This window comes from Takifugu flavidus, chromosome 5 (genome assembly GCF_003711565.1).
Source record: "Takifugu flavidus isolate HTHZ2018 chromosome 5, ASM371156v2, whole genome shotgun sequence".
Classification (NCBI taxonomy): domain Eukaryota; kingdom Metazoa; phylum Chordata; class Actinopteri; order Tetraodontiformes; family Tetraodontidae; genus Takifugu; species Takifugu flavidus.
In genome coordinates this window covers 11,293,085-11,316,929 of record NC_079524.1, presented here as the reverse complement: position 1 = coordinate 11,316,929, position 23,845 = coordinate 11,293,085, and the positions used below count along the sequence as shown (strand labels likewise).

Sequence of the window (23,845 nt, the reverse complement as noted above, 5' to 3'; positions counted from 1 at the left end):
CGTTCGTGTCGGTGGGAAAACAGTATAACTGAACCACAATGCCAAAATTCTAACTAACTGGAAAAAAAGCTATTTGTTGCCTGATCAAAGCCACATATACTATTTTAAAGGAAGTTTTTGGTGCTGCAGTAGCTCCCAATAACGACTATTTGTGCGTTTAAACGTCAGAGAGGCTTTTATGTCAGTGTTTTATAGATGCATTTGGCGATGTTGGGCGGAGATTTGCGAGATTCTTCTTCCAATACGTTTGCGCAGCGTGACTAACAGGTTTACGGGAGAACCAGAGCAGCTTTTCTGGCGAACACACTTGCGCGGTTTGTTCCGAAGCTCCACCTTTTCAAGCGGTTCAGTGACCTCACAGTGGGCTGGATTGGAAGGGTGGGATTTCCAGGCTCTCTCCGCGTATTCCTGCTGCTTCTACCCGTGGACCTATGCGCCTCAATCGACAGCCGAAGGCGGACCGGTTGCACCTTTTGGTTGCCGACAGAAGGGCGCACGCTGGATGTCCATTTTTACGCGCGACTCCAATCGGAATAAATAATTGAGGAATGTGGAAATTACAGAATGCCCAACAGCGCTGGAAAGAGATTTAAACCCACCAAATACATCCCGGTGTCCACTGCAGCCACACTCCTGGTGGGATCGACCACTTTATTTTTCGTTTTCACGTAAGTGTGCGTTTTTTCTTTCACCCCCTCTCCGATTCTCTGCACGTCTTCGCCTCTGTGGATCACACAGGCTGCACCGGCAGGAGCAACTTTGAGCCGGTGGATTCAGCCACTGAGGTGTGATTGGTGCTGCGGGAAGGAATTAGCTTCGAAGGGGAATTTAGCCAGAAATCCTGCTGCTCGGATAGTAGGTGAACAGAGAGAAAACTTCCACGGTGACACGCGAGAGTTCAGAGAGGCGATCATTCTGCGGGAGACCGCATCTCAGGCCGCAGATACTCACTTTTCATTGAAAAGAAATGCCGCAGGCTCTGGTGGTTCCAGTTAAAATGGTTGCGTTGCCTCTGCAAACACTCCAGGCAACACGTCCTGCAGCCATCCGGGTTCCATCAAAGACGATCCAGGTTCTTCCACTGGGGCCAAACTGGACAACAGGTCGCCACACTGGGAAGCTGAGATTAGAATTTAGCTGAAGTGGTGGAGGATGAAACATGCTGTCAGGCAGCATCATCACGGAGGAGCAGTTTAGGTCCCAGATGGCTTCATCAGAGGGGTTGATGGTTGTGGATCATGAGGTATCGCAGACATCAATTAGCTGCTTTTTCCTGCTATAGTTTGCTTGTTTGGAGGCTCGGTATCCCACGCAAACCCAGAAGGATCCGTGATGCTTCAGCATGTGTTGGTTTGCCCTTGTGTGGCGGATAAATGGCGGAAACATATGCTGCTTGTTTGTTTGTTGTGTCTCTGAGTTGCAGTGTGTGAAACCCCCCCATTTGCCTGCCGCCGCTTCAAAAACAAAAGTCAAGATTTGAAGTCAATGCCTGAATTCTAAGCAGAAACAGCGCAGGAGTGTCAGTGATTAATCAGACAAATTACAACAGGGGTGAAGAAGCTTCCAGGTTTGATTTCACAATAGAAAGAAAAATCCAGTTTCTATTCCAGGAATTTTGGTTTTGTTGTGTGTTCAAAGCAGGGGTCCGAGCATAGAACCTTGTGAGACTCCATGACTAATGTCAGCACACGGGGATCATTATTTACTCCTAAAAAACACAAGATCCTTCTGATTAAAAGGGGTCATAATCAGCACCAAGCACTCTCCTCCATGTATTTTATTTTATTTTATTTAGATAGCATTTCACTTCATCGGGTTCCTGCCCTTCGGAGATGGTTCCTGGGTGAGGGATTAAGACTTCACTCCGTTGCTTCTTCCTCTTCCCAGTAAAAGGTCCTGAGGATTGCGTCGGGCATAATGGAACCCCTCCGGGAGGAGCGCCGATCTAGGTCATTCTTCTCCTTTTTGAGCAAATCACGTGCTCCGCTATGCTGAACGCCGCCGAGCCCTCGTCTGGTGCGGAGCGGCACGGATTGACACGAGGCCGCACTAAACTTCTACGCTGCTGTTGAAGGTGCGATGGCCTCAGGCAATCCAGGCATGCAGATCTGCTCCAGCACGGACCGTTGGCCCACTGGTGTTTGAGGATGAAGCCAGTATCTTCCTCACACACACACACACACACACATGCAGGAGCTTTACTGATGCCCGACACTTTGCGATTCCCACAAAGATTGAATTAGAGCACATTAGCAGATCATTATTTATATCTCAACACCAGCAACTGCAAAAAAACCCACGCGCATCAGCCGCGGCGGCTACATTCGTCTCAGTTTACGCTAAGATTTTCTCACCCCGGTCCTGCGTGGCTCCGCTGAGCAAAAACCGCCAACTGGGTGAGGAGCTTGTGTAGGAACCAGCCCTCATTGGTGCGCGCACAAAGGCCTTCATAGATGTTTTGGACAGAACCAGTTTTCAGAGAGGTGAATTAGCAGGGAGGTGGTTTGGAAACTGGAATATCGCTGCTGCAGAGGAGAACGAGTGTGACGGGAATCTAATCTTCAGCTCCCACATCTGTTTCCTCCCTTTCGGCGTGCATCCATTGACTCGCGCTTCATTCACACCTTAGCATATAGATTTGTTTTGCTTTTGGTTCTATGCTTGGAGGGTGTTGTCCAAATGCTTTTAATGGTGTTTCCGACGGTGGCTGAGATTCCCGAACAGTGAAAATACAGAGTGAGTTTGGACTGGCAGCGGGTCACGGTGCATCGGGGACCAACACTAACACTAAGCCTGCCCAACACCCTCTGAAAAAGCTAAATCTTGCTAACACTTATATTGGCTGCTGACAAGTACATTTGGATTTAAGCCAAACTTGTCCCGGCATCTTTCGCCGACCCTCCAGATGTGTCGCATCATTCGCAGCATTTCTCCATTCAGACTTCTGCTCCTGAACCAAAGCAAAAGTAAATGTTGCTTCTGATCCCGAACAGAAATATGAGTTCATAGAAGTTCTGAGGGAACCAGAACTGGGTCTGTTTGCTCGGCTATTTATGATTGAATGTTTGCTGATGGACTCTAATCTGTGTCTGCTGTGATTATTGATGCTGATCCGCGGTTGTCTTTTTGTCAAGGGGTTTGGTAAATAAGCTCGGAGCCATTAATGCTTCGCCGCTTGGCATTAGCATCCATTAGTGCCGGTGCACCTTCCTCCTCCGGAGTGGCATCGGTGGCTTTGTGGTGCCCCGCATTTGCCTGTAGTTAAATGAGTTGTTGGTTTTAGTCGGCTCATCTTGGCAGCCTGTTTTAAATATGGCTCCTGTGACCTGAAGATTTGCTTTTAGTTTGTTTATGGAAATGTGTGACTGATGATTCTGGGGAGAGATGTTGCAAGGTCAGCTAATTTCTCCAGAGAAAAGCATTTCATTTGCTTCAGCAGCCAACTTTTCCACCCTAACCTCCTAATATCCTCACGCACTTCATCAAAATATTGCCTGATAAAGTTAAGCTCTTAAGTCCTGGTGCACATGTTCTCGCCGTTGCTGAACTGAGCAGCAGAGAAACGAACACATCACCAGAATGGCGGCAAACCCAGAAAAACGCGCTGCTCTTTCCTTTTGTTTCAACCGTCGGCCGTGAGCGATCTGTCGGGTTAGAGAACCATGTCATTTCCTCTGTGGGTCCTTGTCCTTTAGCAGATGGAGGACCTGCTGATTGACGACTGCGGCGCTGCTGTGGTGGAAGATGAGAGGGAGTAATGAGCGAAATGATTGTATTTTCCGTCCAATCCGCCGTTTCCACAGCTTCATGGCGTTCGCGGATGAATCCAGGTGTGTCCACCTGCCGTGTGTCCTTGTGGGTCTTACAGATAGATTTCCCTGTTTTCCCTGTCAGCCTAGAAGTTAAACTGCAATGTGATTTGCTAAACATAGACGAGCCGCTCGCAGCCACCATTAGCCAACTGCGAGGGGAGCAATTAAAAAAAGATCCAGGTTCCATTTTTCTAGGACATCGCAGCTAAGCCGGACTGATTGATGCAGCGTGTATTTAGTCCCAAATAGCACCTCTGTTGTGTCCCGTCTCACTTCCTGATGAAATCAACACAAAAGTCTGTTTGACGTGCTGCTCGTCTGATGCCAGCAGAGGTACTTTCTATTTATACCCATCAGAGTCGTGATTCTCTAGAAGAACATTAGTTTTTTTATGCTAATGCAGCAGTAAAGGCACCTTCAGCATGAAAGGTGTTGAGATTGGCGTCAAATGCAGATGAATGAGGGTTTGGAAAATCAGCCTGTGGCGACTCCACGCGAAGTTCCGCAGCGCCATGAGGTTAACCGGGTCGTGGTTGATCTAAATAAACATCCAACAGCATGTTGGTCTTTAGGAATCTGTGTCAGACCCTCCTTTTTTGCTTGTACCGAACCAGTTGCCAAACACAAGCTGGTTGTCTCCAGCTTGGATCCAGTCTGTCCAGACTCATCCTGAGCAAAGATCTCCTGAAAGACTCTACGGTCTACTCTGGATAACGGGAGAGGACCAGAGAAGGAAAAGATCAGGTCTTCTAATCCCATTCCACCCACAGCTGTCGTTCCCCCTGCTTCACCAGGAGGTTCAGATAATGCGGACAGATCCTCTTCCCTGGCTCTCATTTCAGACCAACTGCTAACTGAGAAAGAACCTTTTTCCACGTTATGCCCCACATGCTCCATCACCCTGGTGGCAGTGGATGCGTCCGCTCACTGTCAAGCTTTGATAAATACAAATAATTCAGTTAGGCTGATATTTACTCCACAGATTAAACTCTTCCATGCTGGTATTTACTCAGGTAGAGCTTATCGGTGCTTTGACTTTGTGCGTGCGAGGAAAAAGCTGTGATTATTCTTTTTTTTCTCCAACTCTGATGGAGTTAATTTAGTCTCCAGCTGCTGCTCACAATTCTGCTCCTTTTGTGTCTATTTTAAGTCATTTTGTTTTGTGCGAGTCCACGGCGCTCTCACGCTCAGCCGCAAAAGTAAACTGGGCCTCGTGACGCCATGGTGGAGCTAAATGGAACCGTGTGGACGGTGCACAGCCGTGTGTGGGCGAGGAGTGGTGGAGAGCGGCGCGAGGTGCTCCAGCCTGGAGAGCCTCCATTTTGGGGAACATGTGGGACTAATTTAGAGCTCCAGTCTCTCCCTCCAAGGGCGCCTCCACCCAGTTTCCTCTTATGTTGCTTTGCCAGAGAGAAGACGTGACTGGTAATAAGCAGCTCCGGGTCTTTGCGCCCTCGGCCGGGGCGGATTTCTGGGCGTTCTGTCTGTCTGCGTGTAGCTGAGGACGGCAGTGTTTACAGGAGCATGGCGGCGTCCCTCTCTGGGACCCAGAGGAAGATGGACAGATAGGTGGTGCAATTAGAGGGGTCTTCTGCATGTTTTCCACTTTTGATTCGGTACTTAGAGGTTTCAGAAGAGAAAGAACCGGTCCAGGTCCAGTCAGAGTAAAATGCTACAAATCAGGACGTCTAAAAATACAGATTCTCGTCTCTGCAGCCATGAATCCGGGGGGCCCAGCTGGAAGCCCCCGACCTTCTGCTGACACGTCTGTCACAGGCTATTATTTCACACCTCTCAGGAACATTTATGAATAGACGCCACATTGGTATTATTAGTTATTGGAACCTGACCTGCCTCGTGGCCTAGTTTGTTCCTAAACCTCTTAAACTGTGACTGGTTCTGAGTTTTGCCCATCAGGTCCCGGCTTTTTTCGAGCTTTCACATTGTCGAACGGCTCGCCTATGAAAACACACCAATTTCTTGTTCCGCACGTACAAAGATTCACCACTGCCTGTTGAAAACGACATTATTGTGGAAGAAAGAATAAACTCCTGGATATTTTTCTGAGTGGAAATGGTCACTTGGGAGGCAGATCTGGGCTGGTGGTGCAGACAAATGTGGAATGTTTGAATTTTATCAATGTAAAACTGATGAAGACGCGTTCTGGTGTCTTTATCTCTGGAAAAACAAGGACAGGAAGTTTGGCTTTGCTCAGTCAGAGGAGAGTTTTCCACAGAATTCACATAGAAATGGTGTTAACGCCTACATTTCCAACATTTAAGGTGACCTGGGTCATTCAGGGACCTTAATTCAGTGATGTTATTTGCCGTGTGCAGTGGAATTGAGCAGCTCTCCTCTCTGGCGCCATCCTGCCTTATCTCTGCCAGCGTGAGGATGTTTTCTGTTTGTTTCGTTCCTTGTCTGGGGGGAATTTATTGGAGGCTGACTGGAACTTAGAGGTTGACCGTTGGGTGAAAACAAAGATTAATGCGGCGTCGGACATGACGCAGGGCCTCTGAGAACACAAGTGCAGGATGAGAGATGAGCCAAGACCTCCTTAAATGTACCGCGGCGGTGCCGCCGCTCCACGGTGCCGCTCCGCACCAAATTAGGAGTCTTAATCCACCTGGCACGTGGCTGCATTGTAAGCCAGCGGCTTGGCTACGCTCATTTAGCTTAGAGGCCTAAAGTCTTTTGATCGGATCCAATGTGAACTGCACAGTTCCTGTCCAGTGCTCAGCACCCCACCAGTACCAGTCTGCCCCCCCCCGGCGTTGGCAGCAGTGTGAATAATTGCTAACGTCTTGTGTAAAGTAGAGAGGGGTCGATAGCCAGCCGCCTGAATCCAGCTGATTCCTCAAATTGTTTGAAATGTTGTTGCCTGTGGACATCAGTTTCAGGCCGTTTCTGTCACACGCGGACGCACGATCGGATCGCCGCTCTCCTCTTTGCATCGTCCTCCTCCACGCAGCGGCCCCGAGCACCAGGCTCTGAATATCAATGGGCTTGTTCTGGTGATTGATCAGACGGGACCAGACCTGGGGACTCCCCGCTGTCCTCGCTTCTGTTCTGATTGGGCAGAATGAGGACTGCAGACGCCTGCAGATCCACTCTGACGTCAGCGAGGGCGGTTCGGCTCCGTTGGCGTGCACCTGGGTGGGTCTGGCCAAATAGACCTTTAGCGTATGCTGATGAAATCAGAGGTCATCTGCGTCCACTTCTGCACCTGGACACACTCTTCTGAACAGAAGATACAGTTCTAGACACAATTGATCGTCACAAAGTTCCATTTCTACACATTTTAAACTAAAATTCACTGTTTTTCCCCCCCTCTTTAATCCTGAGTAATAAACGGGATTGCATCAGTAATGGTGGAGGCCCGAACCAGTCCGTGATGTTTGCACTGTTAGTTTAGGAATGAGTCCAGAAACTGGACAGATGAGCTGCCCAGGATCCATGACTCTTCTCATCGAAATTCCCTCACTGGATAATCTCCAGAAAGATAGTGGAGGTGGAACAGGGGTTCTGGGGGAAACTGCTGAGCCGTCATAAACTCCACCTGGTTCTGAAACCGCAGGCAGTGTAAACAATGGGCGGGTGGAGTGCGATTGTAGTAACGGTACAGCTGTCACAACCTCTGAGCTAAGTAAAGACTGGGGAGTCTGCAGGCGGCGCAGCTCAAATGTCAGGTTTGGGCCCGAACCTGGGAAAGTTGTCGGCTCAGCTCGGAGGAGATGGCGGTGTTGTGTCTGGAGCGGACGACAACAGGGTCTCCGTCCCGGGGAGGCGGGCGAGGGGCGAAGGTGACAACAGCTGCCCGAAGGGCCTGCTTTTATGTCGCGGGGAATTGCTGGTGGCAGCTGGAACGGGAGGGCGAGCAAAAAAAAGGAACCTAAGGAAAACATGCCTCCCTGCACCAGTGTCCTGCTGCAACTGGACATTCCCACAAACTAGTATTTTTAGACCATTGCTAATGCACGTTCAGAAGCCCGTTGCTGTGCTAATGCGTCTGACACGGGTGTCTCCGCTCTGTGAGATCTCAGTAACGCCTCAATTGTCACGGTACCAAGCAGAAGGAGCCTTTTTTGCAAGATGGAAAATTGTTTTTTTTTTTAAAACTAATGTCCTTTTATAAATCTGTCCAACTTAAACAAACTCCTTTATTGCGATGTGTGATATTATGGTAGTAATTTGGATTTAGCTTAACCGTGACAATGTCTCTTGCCAGGAAATTTCAAGCATTCAGCTTGCTCACACAATTAGCTCCTTGGCAGGCTGGAAAAGCTCCTGAAACATATGTGTGACGCTGCGTTTGAGGACAGAAATAGCATCATCTACTCATATTTGCACCAGTCCTTGGCAAAACCTCTCCATTGGAGCAAATTCAGCTGGACGACCTCCCAGACACTGTTAGCGTAGCATTAAAAAGCTAATCTAAGCTCAGATAAACAGTACACCAGTAGCACGAAGAGAGCTATCAGTTTTTTAAACCAGATATTATGTCATGTCAAGTGTGAAGTTATGTGATATATAACAGTTTTAAAAAAAGATGATTACGAGCAAGTGCTGATGGCCATAATTAGCCTGGTATAGTTTGTATATTGTCAGCCATTACAAACTTGTGTGTGTTTTAGTCGCGTAATTGCTTCTTCCTGCCTCACGGTATCAATCTCCAGTGTGACTTCTCCTGCAGATGAGCATTCTGACTGTGACAGACATGCGATGCCATGATTTCAGAGCTGTGCACAGTTCAACACACCAAAAAGAAATAATGAGAGTCCTGGAACTAATGTTCAGCTAATGTGCTAGCACTAAATAGCTGAGTCACTTAGCAGACAGTGCAGATTCCTGAAATGTTCCTGAGACCCGGAGGAAGCGCTTCACCCATGTGTGACGGGCACCAATGAGGCTCCTGCCGCAGCCTCGTCACTGAGCTGAACTTTCCACTCGTGTTTGGGTGCTCATCATCTGTCACACGCCGCCGAAGAGGGCGATGCGTTCCCAGCTGCTTTGCCTCCGAAGCACGAGTCTCTCTCCGAGTATATTCTCTCGGCTCCTCTTTAAAAAGCAGGAGCGGTGCAGTTGTCCTTATCTGCACCGCCTGGAAACTTTCTGTGCATGATAAGTGCCGCTCAGTCGTTAGCGGTGTGCGTTGCTGCTTTACATTCAGCGTGCGTGTCGGAGCACAGGCGGCCAGCGACAAGGACTGCCATTCAGGCACTTCACTGGGCTCATTTAGGATCTGCTCTCCACGTTGCCGGGCTAAGTGGTGACTTAGCGAGGCCTATATTTATCCCACCCCCACCCCCTCCGAATTTGGACCACAGGGCTCTCATTGACATGGACAACAGGGTTAAAAGGCAGTTTTCAGTCAGCCGCTGCAGGTCATAGTGATTAGCTGTTTCTCCCCTCCCCCCCTTTTCCCAGCACGGATAACTTGTTTTTTTAATTTTTGAAATTACAGCCTGGCAGTTCTGTGATGTGGGCTTCATAGCAACTGTTGCTACAGGGAGGGTTCTGCAGTGGCGTCGAGGGATCACCCAGCACTTATCTTTACATGGTGTCCAATTTTATCACCTCTCCACGTGTACAAACACAAGTGCCCGACACGACCAGGAAGGGCTTTAATCAGCCAAGTCCGACACCTCCGGAACACTTCAGATGCAGCGACGTGCACGGGTCTGTGCATGAGTCTGTGCATGAGTCCGTGCACCGGCTGATCCTCAGATGGTTTAATGTTCTGTCTCTAAATGGAATGAATGGAACAGATGGAGTTGGGATTTAAGGGGGGAAGTGAGTCTGCTGATCCCACCTGTGCTCCTGGTGCTCCTTGTGCTCCTCATGCTCCTCTGCTGAATGATATTGAATATTGAGAATATTGGCATAAATATATTTTTAGATTTTAGCTGCACCGACATAGTTTTAGTATACTGGTGGCTTCTTAAAATCTATTTAATCTCAGCTCTGGCTTCAACTGTGCTGAGTCCTGTCGGACTCCCAGGAGGTTCTGGATGCTGAAGTAATCCACCTGATTAATGCTGATGTCTCCATGAGCCTGAGACAGAACTCAGTCCTCTGTCTTTTGCTGGGCTCGGCTGTGTTTCAGAGGAAACCAGGAGCTCCTGGATGCCGGGGGCCCGGTCGCTGCCAGGGTTTAATGAAGCCCGCATTATGCCACAGCTGGCAGAGGCCTGCGTCCAGCACCGGTTCCTGGCTCAGGAAGGGCCCCAGACTCTGCTGGAGGCCAGTCCTCGTCTGCAGACCGGGGCATATATTCACCGTTAGCCTTTTGCTCCTGTAGCTGCATGATTTTTGAATTTGAATATCTCTTTGGAAGCTTGCTCAGAGCTCATGTCTTAGTTTGCTTAAACATTAAATTATATACGATATTATATCTTTCCATTCGCACTCCTCTGTTGACCCCAGGAGGGGGGAGTTTGAGGTAACACGTGTGGAGAGTCAGCATCAAGATGTGCAGCGTGCTGTTCATTTCGTGTTCGACTCCAAAAACAGGCGTCCAAGCAGAAAAGTGGACAGAAGAAAAAAAAATAGAAAATACAGGCGTTTGCAGAACAGGCTGCAGGCACAATGCGGGACACGCTGAGGGCAAGGTGCTTTTAGTCCGGCTGCTTATTTCCTGGCTGTGCGTATTTAGACGGTGACCTGTTGCAGCTATGTAAAGGTGTGATGTCGCTCTTGCTGGATGTATCCCTGCAGGATGGGAGGCAATCACCACGCAGTGATTCTGCTCCCATTACTGGCTGCTGTATCAGCATGTTCTGCTGCTTATGTTCTGCTGTTTATCTAATATCTGCTGGTTAATGGACAATTTTATGTGCTGATCATTTCTGGGGCCGCTCAAACACGTAGGCGCGGCGGCGCTGTAACGTAGCAGCTTTATCTGCAGCGCCGGGATTGGGGGCGTGCATGCATATTTAGAGAGGCCGACTTCAGGAATAATGGAAGGACTATCTTTGGCGGCATGTAAGATAAACCCGCCTAAAGTTAGCGTAGGGCGCCTCAACTGGAGTGACTCCAGTCCAGTTTTGCCTTGTTGCTGTGCAGTCAGGTTGTTTCAGGAAGGTGCAGCTCACCAGCCTGCGAAGGTGAAGCAGGTGAAAGGTCAACCTAAAGCGTGTTTGTCGTCACCCACATGGCTGGCGGTGGCGTTGTTACGTTACATCATTGTATCATACAGTTTCCCTGCCGAAGTTTTCCACTGGTGGCCCTGGTGACCCTGGCGACCCTGGTGGCCCTGGTTGCCCTGGAGGCCCACAAGCAGAAGCTGTGCCTCAAAAGAACAACATGTTCCACCACAGGTATTATGGTGCCTGTGTCCAATGTTGTGGTAACATCAGGAGGGAGCCCAACTGATCGCCATGACAACCGACCATGCCACAGTTGTTACCTGCAGGTGAAACACTTGAATTATGGGAAATGTGTATCTGAATGCAGAACTTCTCCAGAGCGCCATCTGAATGTTCTCTCACCTCCCAGCATGGACGGTTTAGTGTAGGTAGCAAAAAAAGGGAAGATGACAAAAAGATCTTTGTTCCTTCCTCAAATCTGCCAGCAATCACTGCAGGACACAATCTGCTGCCATGACAACTAGTTCAACTAATATAGACTGCTTTTGGTTGTAATAGTCTTGACGCTGTCTGTTTTAGGCAATAAAATGATGATGAAGATGCGAAGGATAGAAGCGATATAAAATGAGTTTTCCCTTTTATTTGGATGAAAAGTTTTGCTCAATTTACGTCACTATAAATGAGACAAAGTTCCAAGCATGCATTATGAAATAATTCCACATATTTTCCACATATAACTTCAGAATGCTACCCAAAAGAGAGACGTATTTATTCATTACACTCCACAGAAGTGACGTTAGATTTATCTGGAAGCAGGTTATTTATTGGACAGTGTCGGTAGTTTTATGGCGCTGTCTGGTTTTGCTATCAAACCTCTGCTGATAACTCATGGTTCCCGCAGGACCGGTCCACTAAGAGGGGCTGTTGTGATTTAAGTGTTGGTCTGAGGTCGACTCCAGTGCTCGGCGGGGGAGGGTGCCTTTAAACTGAGCCTTGTCTGCTCGGTACCTCCAAACCGCTGCGTGTGAAGCAGCACAGTGTTAGATGTGGGACCTCCCACCCTCCCTCTCCTCCCCCCACCTACCTTTCCTCGGCCCATCATATTTTCCGCTGTGGGTCGACGCGGCGGATCATCCGGGCTCAATAGAGCCTCCATTCATTCGCCGACCTGCGTGAGGGAGGCGGAGGCTGCGTAGAGTAACGGCCGCTGCGCCTGTAAAAAGGCTCCTCGTGGTCACGGCTCAGGAGGCACTGCTTATAATCCTCACCCGGGGGAGGATGTGTGGATTGAAACAGAAAGGTGGCATTGTTGCATGGAAGGATAGAGACCGGTCATTTTTAATGAGCTCCTTTGTTCACACACATGTGTTTACTGTAGATTCCGCCTGGAATGCTCTGATGCGCACGGTGGAAAGGGGAAAAAAAGGCAATTGTGGTTAAAAATATCATTTTTCTGGAGTCACAAATTGCCTCGCACCCTCAGCTCGCCTCTCACTGCATGATTAATGTTTCAGGGAAGTGATGAATGCCTGCGTCCGACAGGGGAACAATTAATACCCCGCTCTGCCGCTTCTCTCTGCAGACGGAAGGAGACCGAGCCCCCACCGGAGCGCTCCCTGGCTGACAGAAAACCGCTGATACGGAGCCAGAAAACAAGAGAAATAATCCTATAATTAAATCTTTCTTTTTTGGGCTCCTTAAAATAAAAGTTAGATCAATGGTGCTTATTTAAGGCTGTGGACAGGTGGCAGACGCTGATCAAGGAAAAAACTGGGCTTCAGAGATCCGATTGTGAACCAGCCCCGAGAGGCTCGGGATCGTCTCTGCTCCATTTGGGTTTCTGCCACGGCCACCAAATGAACCATGAACTAAGTGTCCGTAGGATTTTCATGCGCTTGGAAACGCTGCACGCCTGCAGAAGATGCCTTTTTCTCCCGTTGTGAAGTCGGGCATTCTGCCTCCCTTCTACTCCTGCTATCCACATCTGATACTCAGCCAAAGGCTTCCAGGGGGAAGCAATATTTTACTTAAACAAATCCCTGCGCTGATTCAATCTCCTTAAATCTGATGGGAAATGAATTGGATTGCTGTGCGTGTTGCCAGAAAAGAGGCGGTCGGGGTGAGACGAACTGGCTGCTTGACTGCAGATTTTATGAAATCGAGCCGGTCTGGGAGTCTGTGCAGGAGGGAAAGCTCACCATGCTCCGCGCCCTGGTATCAGGGAGGCCACAAGGTTCTTATCACAGCAAAGATAGAGAAGGTTCAAGATCAGGAATTTGAACATATGCTTTCCTTTCTTGAACAGGGAAACAACGTTTGAACCCTTTGATCCTCTTTCATTGACCAAGACAGAACCAAGTTGAACAAGTGGTAGGTTTGGCCTTGAGTGCTGATTTTGAAAGCTGATTCAGAGAACTACATGGCCGCTGGGGAATGATTCATGGTTTCATCTACAGGAGAACCTGCTTTCTGTAGGTGTGCTTCAAAAACTTGTTAACAGAGGTTGAAACACTCTCCGCGCCTCTGACTTCAGTGTCTCTCATGTCTCCTGTTGGCTGCTCTTCAGCTCCTTTACATCAGAGATGGAGCCCGCTTTGGCCTCAGGCTGCAGCTTGTGTGTGGAACGTGTGAAACTCCGCCCACTGTGATGAAAGTCGTGGCAGTCCAGCCGTCTTTTGAACGCTGTGATGTGAAGACGTATGTTAGCACGTCTGCTAGCTGCCACGTACGTTCTGTGCGGTTCACGCGGTCGACACACAGGAATAAATGTTTCCAGAGAGATTCCAGTCTTTGTGATGCTTTAATGATGAGCAGCACGGGTGCTCCTCTTGTTGAACTTGCTCGATCAATCTCTGCTTGAGCTGGTCTACTTAAGCAGCAGAACGCGTGCTGCACTTTAAACGAGCAGGAAGGTTTAATCGGAGCGCTCTGCAGTTCAGACCGCTATCATCCTCGATCTGGGTTCTTCTGTGCAGCTCAGATGATGCTAGTTGCTACATAATTTGTGACACAGCCTATATCTTATCTCTAATCTCACTAAGGTGCCACGTGGGCTTAATAATGAACACAAAATGCCAAGTGTTTCATCTCCCAGTCGCGATGGGTGCAGCATCGTAATCTTTTCACTGATGAGAACCGAAGAAAGCTCTGAAGTGATTTTCTCGCCTAGGGGATGCACATTTGGGATTGGTTTAGCTTTAATAGCTCCCAAATTTCCTGTCTGAGCGGGTTCTCTGAAGTGTTAAACACACGGTCTGAAGCTGAACCCGGAGTGCAAGTGGCCATCGGTATCATCACGGTGAGTCTGCCTTTTAGGCGGTACGCCGAGCTGTTTTGGCATCGGATGAAGTATTTAGATGAGTAAAACACTCGTCATCCCTCAACAGGGTATGTCCTTTAACCTCGGCTTTGTCAGTTATTTACAAATGCTAGCACACTAAAAAGCTAATCTTGGTTGGAGTGACGATTGTGAGGCCAACATTGAACTTTGTCAATAAAGGAGGTGGGACATTTAATAATATAAGCTGTAAAATCCTCATAGCTCATTCAAATGAAGGATCGTTACTGCATTTTTATGGTGAGCTTATTGGTCCGAACGGCTTTTTAGAAAGCCAGGAACACTGTAGTCCCAGTCGGACCTACCCCCTGGCCTTTTCCTTCTTTTTGTGTTCCTCTGAGCTCGCGGCCTGAGCACGTCACATTGTTTCCAGAACAAAAGCCAAGACTGTCCAGGCTGAATGAAGTTCATATTTAAAAAGGTCGCTATTGTGCTCGTGTGAATAGCTGGCTCTCCCAGACTAGCTCAGGGGCCAGTCAGCCTCGTTCCCACTCTAGCATCATCACTCATTTGGGCTGCTGCAACACAATTTCTGTCTGTTCGCGTTCCAGCTCCTCAACCCACTTCCAGCGATGGGAGAGGAGGGATTACCCTTTACTCTGTAAAGTTTTAAGGTGCCCGGGTTCTAAGAAGCAGCTGACTTTATTGCAAACTGAGACAGCGGAGACAAAGTGCTTCCTGGCCCAAGTGCCAAAATCACAATCGGTAGAACCCAGTCTGGCCGACTGTCCCGCTCCAACTGGTCTCTGGAACGTTGAGCCACTACTCATCCAGGTCAACAGGAGCTGGTTGAAGAGGTGCAGGCATCCAGTCGGAATGCCGGAGGGCCGTCTCCCTGGGGAGGTGTTAGCCAGGAGGAGACCCAGGATGTGCTGCAGGGATTCCATCTTCCATCCAGCATGGAATACCCTGTTATTCCCAGAGCAGCTGGGGAGGTATCTGGGGAGAGGAACTGTCTCGGACTCCCCACAGAGAAATTAATTGAAATGGTGGTTGAAAGAATTAATCAATCAGTGGTTACTGTGGCTACTGCAAGTCCATTTTCATTTCGGAGCTCCCTTCTCTGCTTTCATGTATCCCTGGAAAAGTGGTAAAAAAGTTCACTCACCCTGAACTTTTCTGACTTTTCCGTCTCATGTATTCACGCCTCGGGCTTACTTTCAGTTGGAATCATACTTAGATGAAATGTTTAGCCGTTGACGACATAAGAGTTTTATTAGTTTAAGTTAAAAAAAAAAAAGGCCACGTGTCCCGGGAAACAGAAGGATACAGGCATTTACGGATGTGCCTCGGAATATTAAATATAAATCATCTCCAGCTGTTCCTGGAGTGGCGCGCAGCAGAGTGTTCCAGTGAACCGGGCGAGGTTTACCACGCGGTAAATAACACCAACACCAGAGGAAGCCCGATGAAAGCTTTGCTTCCTTAAGTGGTTTTCCTCATGCAGATTTCCACAGCTCATGAGAAACTCTTTTGTTTCCTTTGTTAATCCAGGAAAAGCAGAAAGGAAGGAGGGAAATGTATGGGGATAACATCCAGTGGAGAGGAGAAGGGACTGGGATTCCATTGGGTGGATTGGAGAGGATTTGGTCCTTTAAATAGAAGCACCTGTTCATCTAGGATTAGTAGAAGGCAGAGCTCTATTTTAGTTGAGTGGGGATGTTTCCCATCATGCCCTGGGTCGAGTGGATGCCGAGTGTGAGATGGACATCGCATGGCATGGATTCTTGTACCAACTGATTAAAGTTCTTTCCTCCCTCAGTAGATGCCATCCAGACCATTGACTAAAACACTTGATCACTTGATATTAGAGCTGCTGCTGCTCAGATCTGAATCTTTTAATCATGCAAAATGGAAACAAATGCAGGTAAATTCAGGGTTAATGGTTGTAAGCCTCAAGAAAGGCCAGGTGGAGGAAAGCAAAGGTTCTAGTTTATAGGAATCAGAGGTGGTGTTCATGCTAACAGATTATCTGGGTTGTGCTAAAGTGATCTCCCAGCTTCCAGACGTCGCATGTTTCCTTACCTTATCTCACCAGTGGACCCTCCCCTCTCCAAAGGAAGGTTGTCTGGTTTCACTGTTGTTTGGAAAAGCTGAGTGGAAACTCAGAGTCCTGATAAAGGATCTGAAATGGAAACCTGGGCTGGCAGAGGGGGCGAGCTGTGTTTAAAGGTCCGACTGACTGATTAAACCGCAGCAGCGCCCGACACGGAATCATCCATAGAGCAACATGATAAAAGGGTTGTCATCTCCACGCCCCCCCCCTCTTCTCCAGTGTCTCAAATCTAAATTCTGCAGGTCCTTAAATATCCTTCTGGATGGTCCCACCCAACCTACTCAAGCTTTTTTCTTCTGGGCTTCAAACTCACACACGACTCCTTTCCACCTATAATTGGATCAGCCTGTGTATTTATAGACAGATTCTGGCTTTTCAGATATATGAAGCACAAAGAAGGGTTCGTTGTACCAAAACAGATTGACGTGCACTTTAAGTAAACTCACAATTTTATCATTTCTGAGTCTGAAGTTGGTGAATAGGAGTAAACCTTTCATCTTTGTTTGCCTTTCTCCATTTCTCCAGGACGTTGTTCTTCTTGTAGTAACATTTATGGACTAAAATCTCTATTGTAGCACATCTCCAACCTTCTGCTTTAAGCCTTTTAGCAAAACAAACGCCTCCTGAATCAGGTAATGGGCCCATAATCAGACCTTAATGTGAACATGTTGGTGCACAAGACTCAGCAGCCAATTGACATAAGCATTTGTCCCTGCACAGGCTTCCAACGGGGCGCTCAGCAGCCTCCCGTAAGCGGATCAGGACGTACATACTGTATTGCTCCACAATTTCATTAAGGGTCACAATTTGCAGGGATGTCGGCGCCGTAATAAACTCCCAGTGTGCAGGCGCAGCAGATGGCATGACCGGAGCGCCGGGGGAGAAGGGTCCAGCGGAATCCCTTTAATGGGGGAAGTGGTCTGGCAGCAGGTGCTTTAAAAGATAATTCCAGGCACAACTCTGTGACATATGCCAAAAAAATAAGTTCTAGTTTGGGTTTTTCACAGGATGAGAAAGCCAATTTTAAAAAGTGTTTTTTCTTTAGATATTATTTATTTATTTATTTTTTTAAAAATTCATGGAACATGATGGATTATGAAATTTTGTCTTTAAATGCACTTTGGCTTCCACTTTGGGGTTCAAAGGACCACGTTGAAGCTCCTGGTTAAAAACCAGCGTTGCCTTTATCATTAGCTTTGAATCTGCCCAGTCATGATTGCGCCATTGTGGCCGCCTGTGCGGTTAGCCGCTGTAGGCTAAAGCCACAGAACGTGCACTGAGAGGTCAACCCAATTTATAGACCTCCTGTCTGTTCCTCTCTTTGTCCTCAGGTTCCCAGAGAACACTGCTGGGATTCTGCCCAGTGCTACCAGCTTCTCTTGACAAAAAGGAATCATTGTCTTGTTTGGCTGAGGCTCTGAAAATCAATGGGACACTTTGTTTGCTTGGCGGCATGTAGGACACGGAGCTGACGTGTCAGGAGGATCGTGGCCTCCTGAGCTGAGAATCAGAACACATTTGGCTGAAATGTTGCTAAAGGAGCAGTTTACTGTGTTAAAAGTGGGGGCTACATGCTACGAGCTAAATAACAGGGGTGTCGCAAGCAAACACTGTGATTGAGGGGAAAAAAGTGTGTGTGTGTGTGTGTGGTGTGTGTGTGTGTGTGTGTGTGTGTGTGTGTGTGTGTGTGTGTGTGTGTGTGTGTGTGTGTGTGTGTGTGTGTGAGGCTTCCTCCTGCAATCCAGCTGATCTAAATCACTTCCTTTGATTCATCAAAAAAACCTCTGACAATATCCAATTAAAATTCTTGCGGAGGTAAAAGCTCTTCTGATGAGTTCCTTCAGCTGCTACAGGATGAGAGGGGAGGAAGAATAGAAGCGATAGCGCCTGCGTCAGCACCGGGGCTCTGACGGGCGGAGAGAAAGGACCGAGAAATGATGACCAAGGAGGCGGTTCATTTAGGCTTCATCCATCCAATTCAAGGAAAATTGTTTTATTCTTGCCATTTGCTGTTGCACATCAACAGAATATAGCCTGAGGATGGATTTTGATGCCACGTGTGCTGCATTTTCGACATGTTGGGAAAAGTTTTAAAATTATTTGAAGGACCACTTTGTCGAATCAGCTATTGACATTATTAGTCATTGATGTAGTTTATTAGTCATTTCTGTCAAAAGTGGGGTCGTTTATTTAAAATAGAGGCTTCAGACGCAGGTATTTTCAGTTTTCAATGAAGAGCTGGAGGAAATGTGTTTACAGCGCCATCTATCTGGTCCAGCCTTTAACCAGCCTCTGTCTGTGTGTGTGTGTGTTTGTACCTTTAAGTGAATGATGAATGCTTCGTTAAGCTGATGGGCTCTGCCAGGCGTTCACAAACACAAGTGGATTTAACACACACCCCAGGATTTGCTCTCGCCTGATTGCGGCTGTATCAGCCGTTTCGAGCCGCCCCGATGCGCAAACACGCCGCAGGTTTGTTTGCGTTGCAGCGGCCGTTGTTGAGAGGTTTCCTGGGTTACCTGCGTGGTTATGTGGATCAGCAGGAGGGAAGTGCAGCGAGAAGGATGCTGTTTCCACGTGTAATTTCACCTTTTTGAGGGAAAGTTGTAGTGTTGTAATGGCTGTAGTGGGAATACTGCACAAGAGGTCTGTCTTCATCTACAGGTATCGCCGCCTTCATAGTTGTATGGTGACCTACTGACCTCCGACCCCGCTGACCCACTCAACTCTAATGGCAGTTTTTTATAATTAATATAATTAATGTATTTCTATGTTCTACCTATTCTATCCTCTACCTGTCCCCCCCTCTCCTCTCTCTCTACCCAGCCCCCCATCAGCAGGAGGGTCCCCCTACATGAGCCTGGTCCTGCTCAAGGTTTCTTCCTGTTAAAGGGGAGTTTTTCCTTGCCACTGTTGCTTGTCTGGGGGTCAGGCCCTGGGATTCTGGAAAGCACCTAGAACAATCTTGATTGTAACAGACGCGATATAAATAAAGATTGATTGATTGAGGCCTTTTCTGGTTCTCCATTAAAACAGTGTGTTCAGATTTAATGGCTACTCTGTCAGAAATTAAATCCCAAATCTTCTCCTGCGGTCTGTTGTTGTGTTTTCTCTGTGTGTGTGTGTTAGTGTGTCTGCAGCCTGGACTTCCTGCAGGAAGTGAGCAGAGAATTGGACTGGCCTCACTGGTGCGGACGGAGTTGGATTGTTTTAAAAAAGAGTTTGTGTCGGGGGGAAAGGGTAGAAGGTCTGTGTGCCGTGAGAGCGTGCACGTTAGGGTCGACTCCTAGTCTCGTTTCATAAATCTCAGTGGAGGTTGTGTCTCTTTAATGTCGGGCCTTCGTCTCTGCCATCTGCTGCTTTTCTGAGGAGCCGCTCAGGTTTCACCTTCGTTCCTGCCTCTTGTCAGAGCTGCAGGCTCTGGAGCTGCTGACTGGATTTCACAGGTTTTATCTCTGGATTCAGCACCAGCAAATGTTGGAAAACTACAGATAAATCAAACGTTTAGCCGCCAGAATCCTGACGGTCTCAAATTAGGATTAGAATCCATCATCGTATGTTCCTGGCCCAGTTCCTGAACGCTGCCTCGGCCTAACCATACACTCAGGCTGCCGTGTTCAGGGATTTGGCCCCAAGTGTCCAAGAATGTGGCACAAGACGGGTCAGCTAATGCAGACATTGAAGTCCCTTCTGCACATTTGGCCCCGGCAACCAAGCAAGCGGAACAAAGCTCGGCTGAGCTCGCTCTCCTCATGGGCCAAGTGTTCAGATTGGGTTTCAGCGGTTTGCCCTGACAGACAGGCTGTTCGGGCTGCTGCGGTCTGAATACCCGCAGATATTTATTGCACTTGTCTCGTTAAGCCTCTGTGTTTTGGGCCCAATCTGCCCCATTTGCTCCGTTGCACCGTGGCGAATTCAGCTTTCCCACCGGGAGCCTGAGCGAGGGCCAGCACATGTGCCGTCGCCTCTCCGGGGAGATTACGTCGCTCGGCAACATGTTTGCGCCTGATGTACCACTTTATGGACGCAGGTCAGAGCAAAGTGGTGATGAGGAGATGACTTCCTGCCGTGTGCGTGCATGCGTGCGTGCGTGCGTGCGTGCGTGCGTGCGTGCATGCGTGGCCTTTTATAGATCCCTCACAGGCTAAACAGATGGATAGAATTTTTTTTCCACGCTGGACAGAAAGTGTGTAGGAGGATGAAGAGAAGATCTGCAACACTTTGCTTCGCCCGCTCACAAATGCCTGGTCCGGTCCGAACCCGTGTGGGCATTTTATCATCAGAACCACTGTTGGGACATCAGACACCTTCATGGGCAGAAAAATGGGACCGGTTCCTGTGTTTTGGTGTGAAAGAGGTCAGATCGGGCCACCTTTCTTCTAACTGCATGTCTGTTATTGTGCCAATTTGGCTCTAGAGGTGTTGTAGAAGAGTTTCCTTCTCTCCCTTGATAACACCTTATGAATATGTAGATCAAAGGGCAGCGTTTCAGGAGCAAAGATGTTTCTTGCTACTCAAACGGACCCCTCGTTCAGTCGCAGCGACGCAAATGCGTCTGAGCTTCGGGCCGAAAAGGCAGATGAAAATTCATGCTTCCCCGAGGCCGCCGCTGTGATATCCGATATCTGTGTTTAAACATTTCCGAATCTCAGACGGTTCCCCGACAGCACGACCTCTGCGCTGACCCGCTGCTCTTCACGCTCCCAGCAAACATCGCGGCCGTCGGCACCCACGGCAGACCCACTGTTCGCCTGTCTGTTTGTGTATCGGTGGGTGTGCGGAATATTAAATGTTGCCTGTGTGACTCTGGTTCCCCCGGGGATGCATTTGCATCAGATTGGCGGGACACACACACACACACACACACACATCCATGGGGAGTAAATCGTGCTGCTGCTTACAGATTCTGTGAACGATGGAGGGGAGTGGAAAACTGAAACATATCAAGTGGAGCATGTTTGGAGAAGGATAAAAGGTTAGACATGAAATCAGACGACTGTCATAGAAGTCCAGAGACAGACTATCAAATGTTAACGTGGTTTATGCTAATAAACACGCGTTTTGATGTTTTTAATTGTGGAATGAGGGTTAAATTGGCCATTATTTCAGACACAGGGGATTTTTACCACAGCTAATAACCCTCTTCCACTGGATGGTTCCAGAATAGCTCATGATGGTTTTTCTTTTTGTCCTCATTATTTTTCAGAGAGGCTCATTAAAAATTGACTTGCTGGAAGCCGAAATCACTTTCGCTGTCCAGATTCTGGATTGCTGAGTCTCAGCAGAGCAGATATGATCCTAAATGGCAACTGGCTTCACCTTTTAATGAACTGATCTGTTTGTTTTGGCTTAAAAATGAGAGCGTTCCTTTATGACCAATGTGAGGGTGATTATTGATGATACTGTCAGACTGTTACAAGCTGATTTACTTCACACATGTGAGGAGGTGCCCCTTTTGCCCCGCGTACCTCTATAGCCAAACACTGGATGTGTCTTCAGGGTTTGTTTTATTCTAAAGATGACGTCTCATCACGTCAGCTTTGGGAACTCTAATCTTAAGCCTGATCAAACCGCTTGGTTTCAGGTACCTGGATGTAATGTTAGTTATGGGATCCTTTGTTTATATACTGAAACATAACAGATTACCGCATCAGGTCGCGTCCGCTTCGGCGGCAGCCTGACCTGTGTGATCGAACAGTTTGAGGAAGTCGCAGCTATTATTTGAAATGTGGTTTTTCCCTCCCGTCCTCTTTCCCTTCCATTCCTCAGGGTGGATTCAGTCCAGCGTGCCAAAGCTGCATGGCTGTCGGACGCCCTCTTCATCACCCCTCCAGTTTGGTTTGCAGGCATTTTAATTACCTCAGAGTCCAGTCTTTTATTTATCTATTTATTTATTAGCTTGGCCAGCCTCCAGATTTTAGGAGGACCCAACCGGACTCATTTCATTAGTGTACTTCAGGCAGCAAAAATCTCCATTTGTCTTTGTGAACTCAGTCCAAACTTTCCAATAAGCCCTTTCTGCCCCCGCTGCAGTGCAGGGGTGGGTGGTGTAAACAGGGTCAATAAGGGCTTTGGGGTGATTTGTTACTCCTACGCAATTAGCCAATGTCTGTGGCCTTAATCAGCCTTTTTCTCAGTCCCATTTCCCTCCCACACAGTCTGCTCCCAGCCTCCTCTCCACTTATTTCCTACTCTTTTCTCACCAACCTGTTGACAAGCGAGTAAATTGGGATGTTGTAGGACGCTGGGTACCTTGCTCTGATCAATAATTAAGCAGTTGTACCCTGTCAACGACGCAGCGTGCGGCTGCTCGCCAGACGCGTACAAATTTAACTGAAAGCTACTTTTGGTTTGTGCACCAGAATCAGGCTCTGCGGCTAAAAGGACAGAGCCAGGAGATTTGCAAAGTGTTCTTCAGACTCCGAGGCTGTTTCTTTTCTCTATCGTCATGACTGAAACCTTTCAGAGCGTCCTCCCAGAGACCTTTGATGCTTTTGTGTTTTCATTGACTCACTGATGTAACCATGGGCTACATTTAAAGCCTCTGGCTGCAGGTTTCTGATTATTCTGTCTTCCACCCTGAACAAAAGGCTGGTGTCATAACGGGGTGTTGAGGAGATATAATCTGTTAGATGAAACTCTGGGTTTATCTCCTCTCAGTGAGCTCCACCCACTATAATAAATCACCAAGATAGTGATCAAATGTGCTGTTCTTATCATTCAAGTAGGCCTCTAATGTGCAGATAACTGTGGTGCCCTCATCCCAATAGAAGTCCACTTAGGCCTCCTTTACGTTTAAAGTGGAGCGGAGTGGACCGGTTGAGCTAGACTGCCTCTTCCCTGTCTCACTGGTCACTCGGCGTCTGAATAATTCAACAAACCGAAAGAGCGGCTGCGAGGAGGAGTGGATTAAGTCTGATCACTGGACACCGTTTCCAGGAACTGGGCTGTTTTTTTTTGCCATCAGAATAAGCCGCCTGGTTATTCAGTGTTCAGGTAAATCTGCTGCGATGCCTCCATATGCTGGTTGTGTCTTTATCACCAGCATCATCAAATGAATTTAGCCATTCCATCTGTTCGTACGTACGATGGAACGCCAGGAAATGGAATAAAGCACCCGTGGGGTCAGCGGTCCTTTTCTCAAAAGGATTTATCAGTTGAACTCATTGTAACAGATGATTGTGAAGCAACTCACAGCTGCCATGTTGGCTCGAGCTCTACCGTCCATCATTCAGCCTGTTGATGTCTCTGCAAACCTGATTCAGCTGCGTGTGCAGTTTTGAAGATGTGAGATGAGATGGTGGTTTAATCCTAATCCCAGTGTTGTGTGTCTGCAGGTGCCCCTGGTTATCAAAGGTCATCTCCCCCGCCGTGCCGCTCTACAATGGCCTGGTCTTCCTCTTCGTCTTGGCCAACTTCAGCATGGCCACCTTCATGGACCCTGGCGTTTACCCCAGAGGTGTGTGTGCATGTCATCACTACGCGTTCCTCCTGATGTTAGATACACTCTGTTGAGCCTCAGCGCGCTCCTCCTGGACGAGGACGTTCTGCA

The 23,845-nt window shown here is 48.1% G+C and overlaps 1 protein-coding gene and 1 long non-coding RNA gene across 2 annotated transcripts in view; one reads left to right on the top strand and one right to left on the bottom strand.

The window, feature by feature from the left end:
- The first annotated feature begins 232 nt into the window (after window positions 1-232).
- zdhhc8b (zinc finger DHHC-type palmitoyltransferase 8b) overlaps window positions 233-23,845 on the top strand; it is a 31,380-nt gene continuing 7,767 nt past the window's right edge. Inside the window, exons 1-2 of the mRNA XM_057033684.1 lie at window positions 233-668; window positions 23,631-23,752. Of these exons, the coding sequence (XP_056889664.1) occupies window positions 565-668; window positions 23,631-23,752 (226 nt within the window). The 5' untranslated portion in view covers window positions 233-564. The remainder of the gene's footprint in view (window positions 669-23,630; window positions 23,753-23,845) is intronic.
- Window positions 1,772-2,945, bottom strand: LOC130526221 (uncharacterized). Its single transcript, XR_008950684.1, has 2 exons — window positions 2,355-2,945; window positions 1,772-2,160 (listed from the first exon to the last, which is right to left on the bottom strand). It is a non-coding gene; the product is annotated as an uncharacterized LOC130526221 (long non-coding RNA).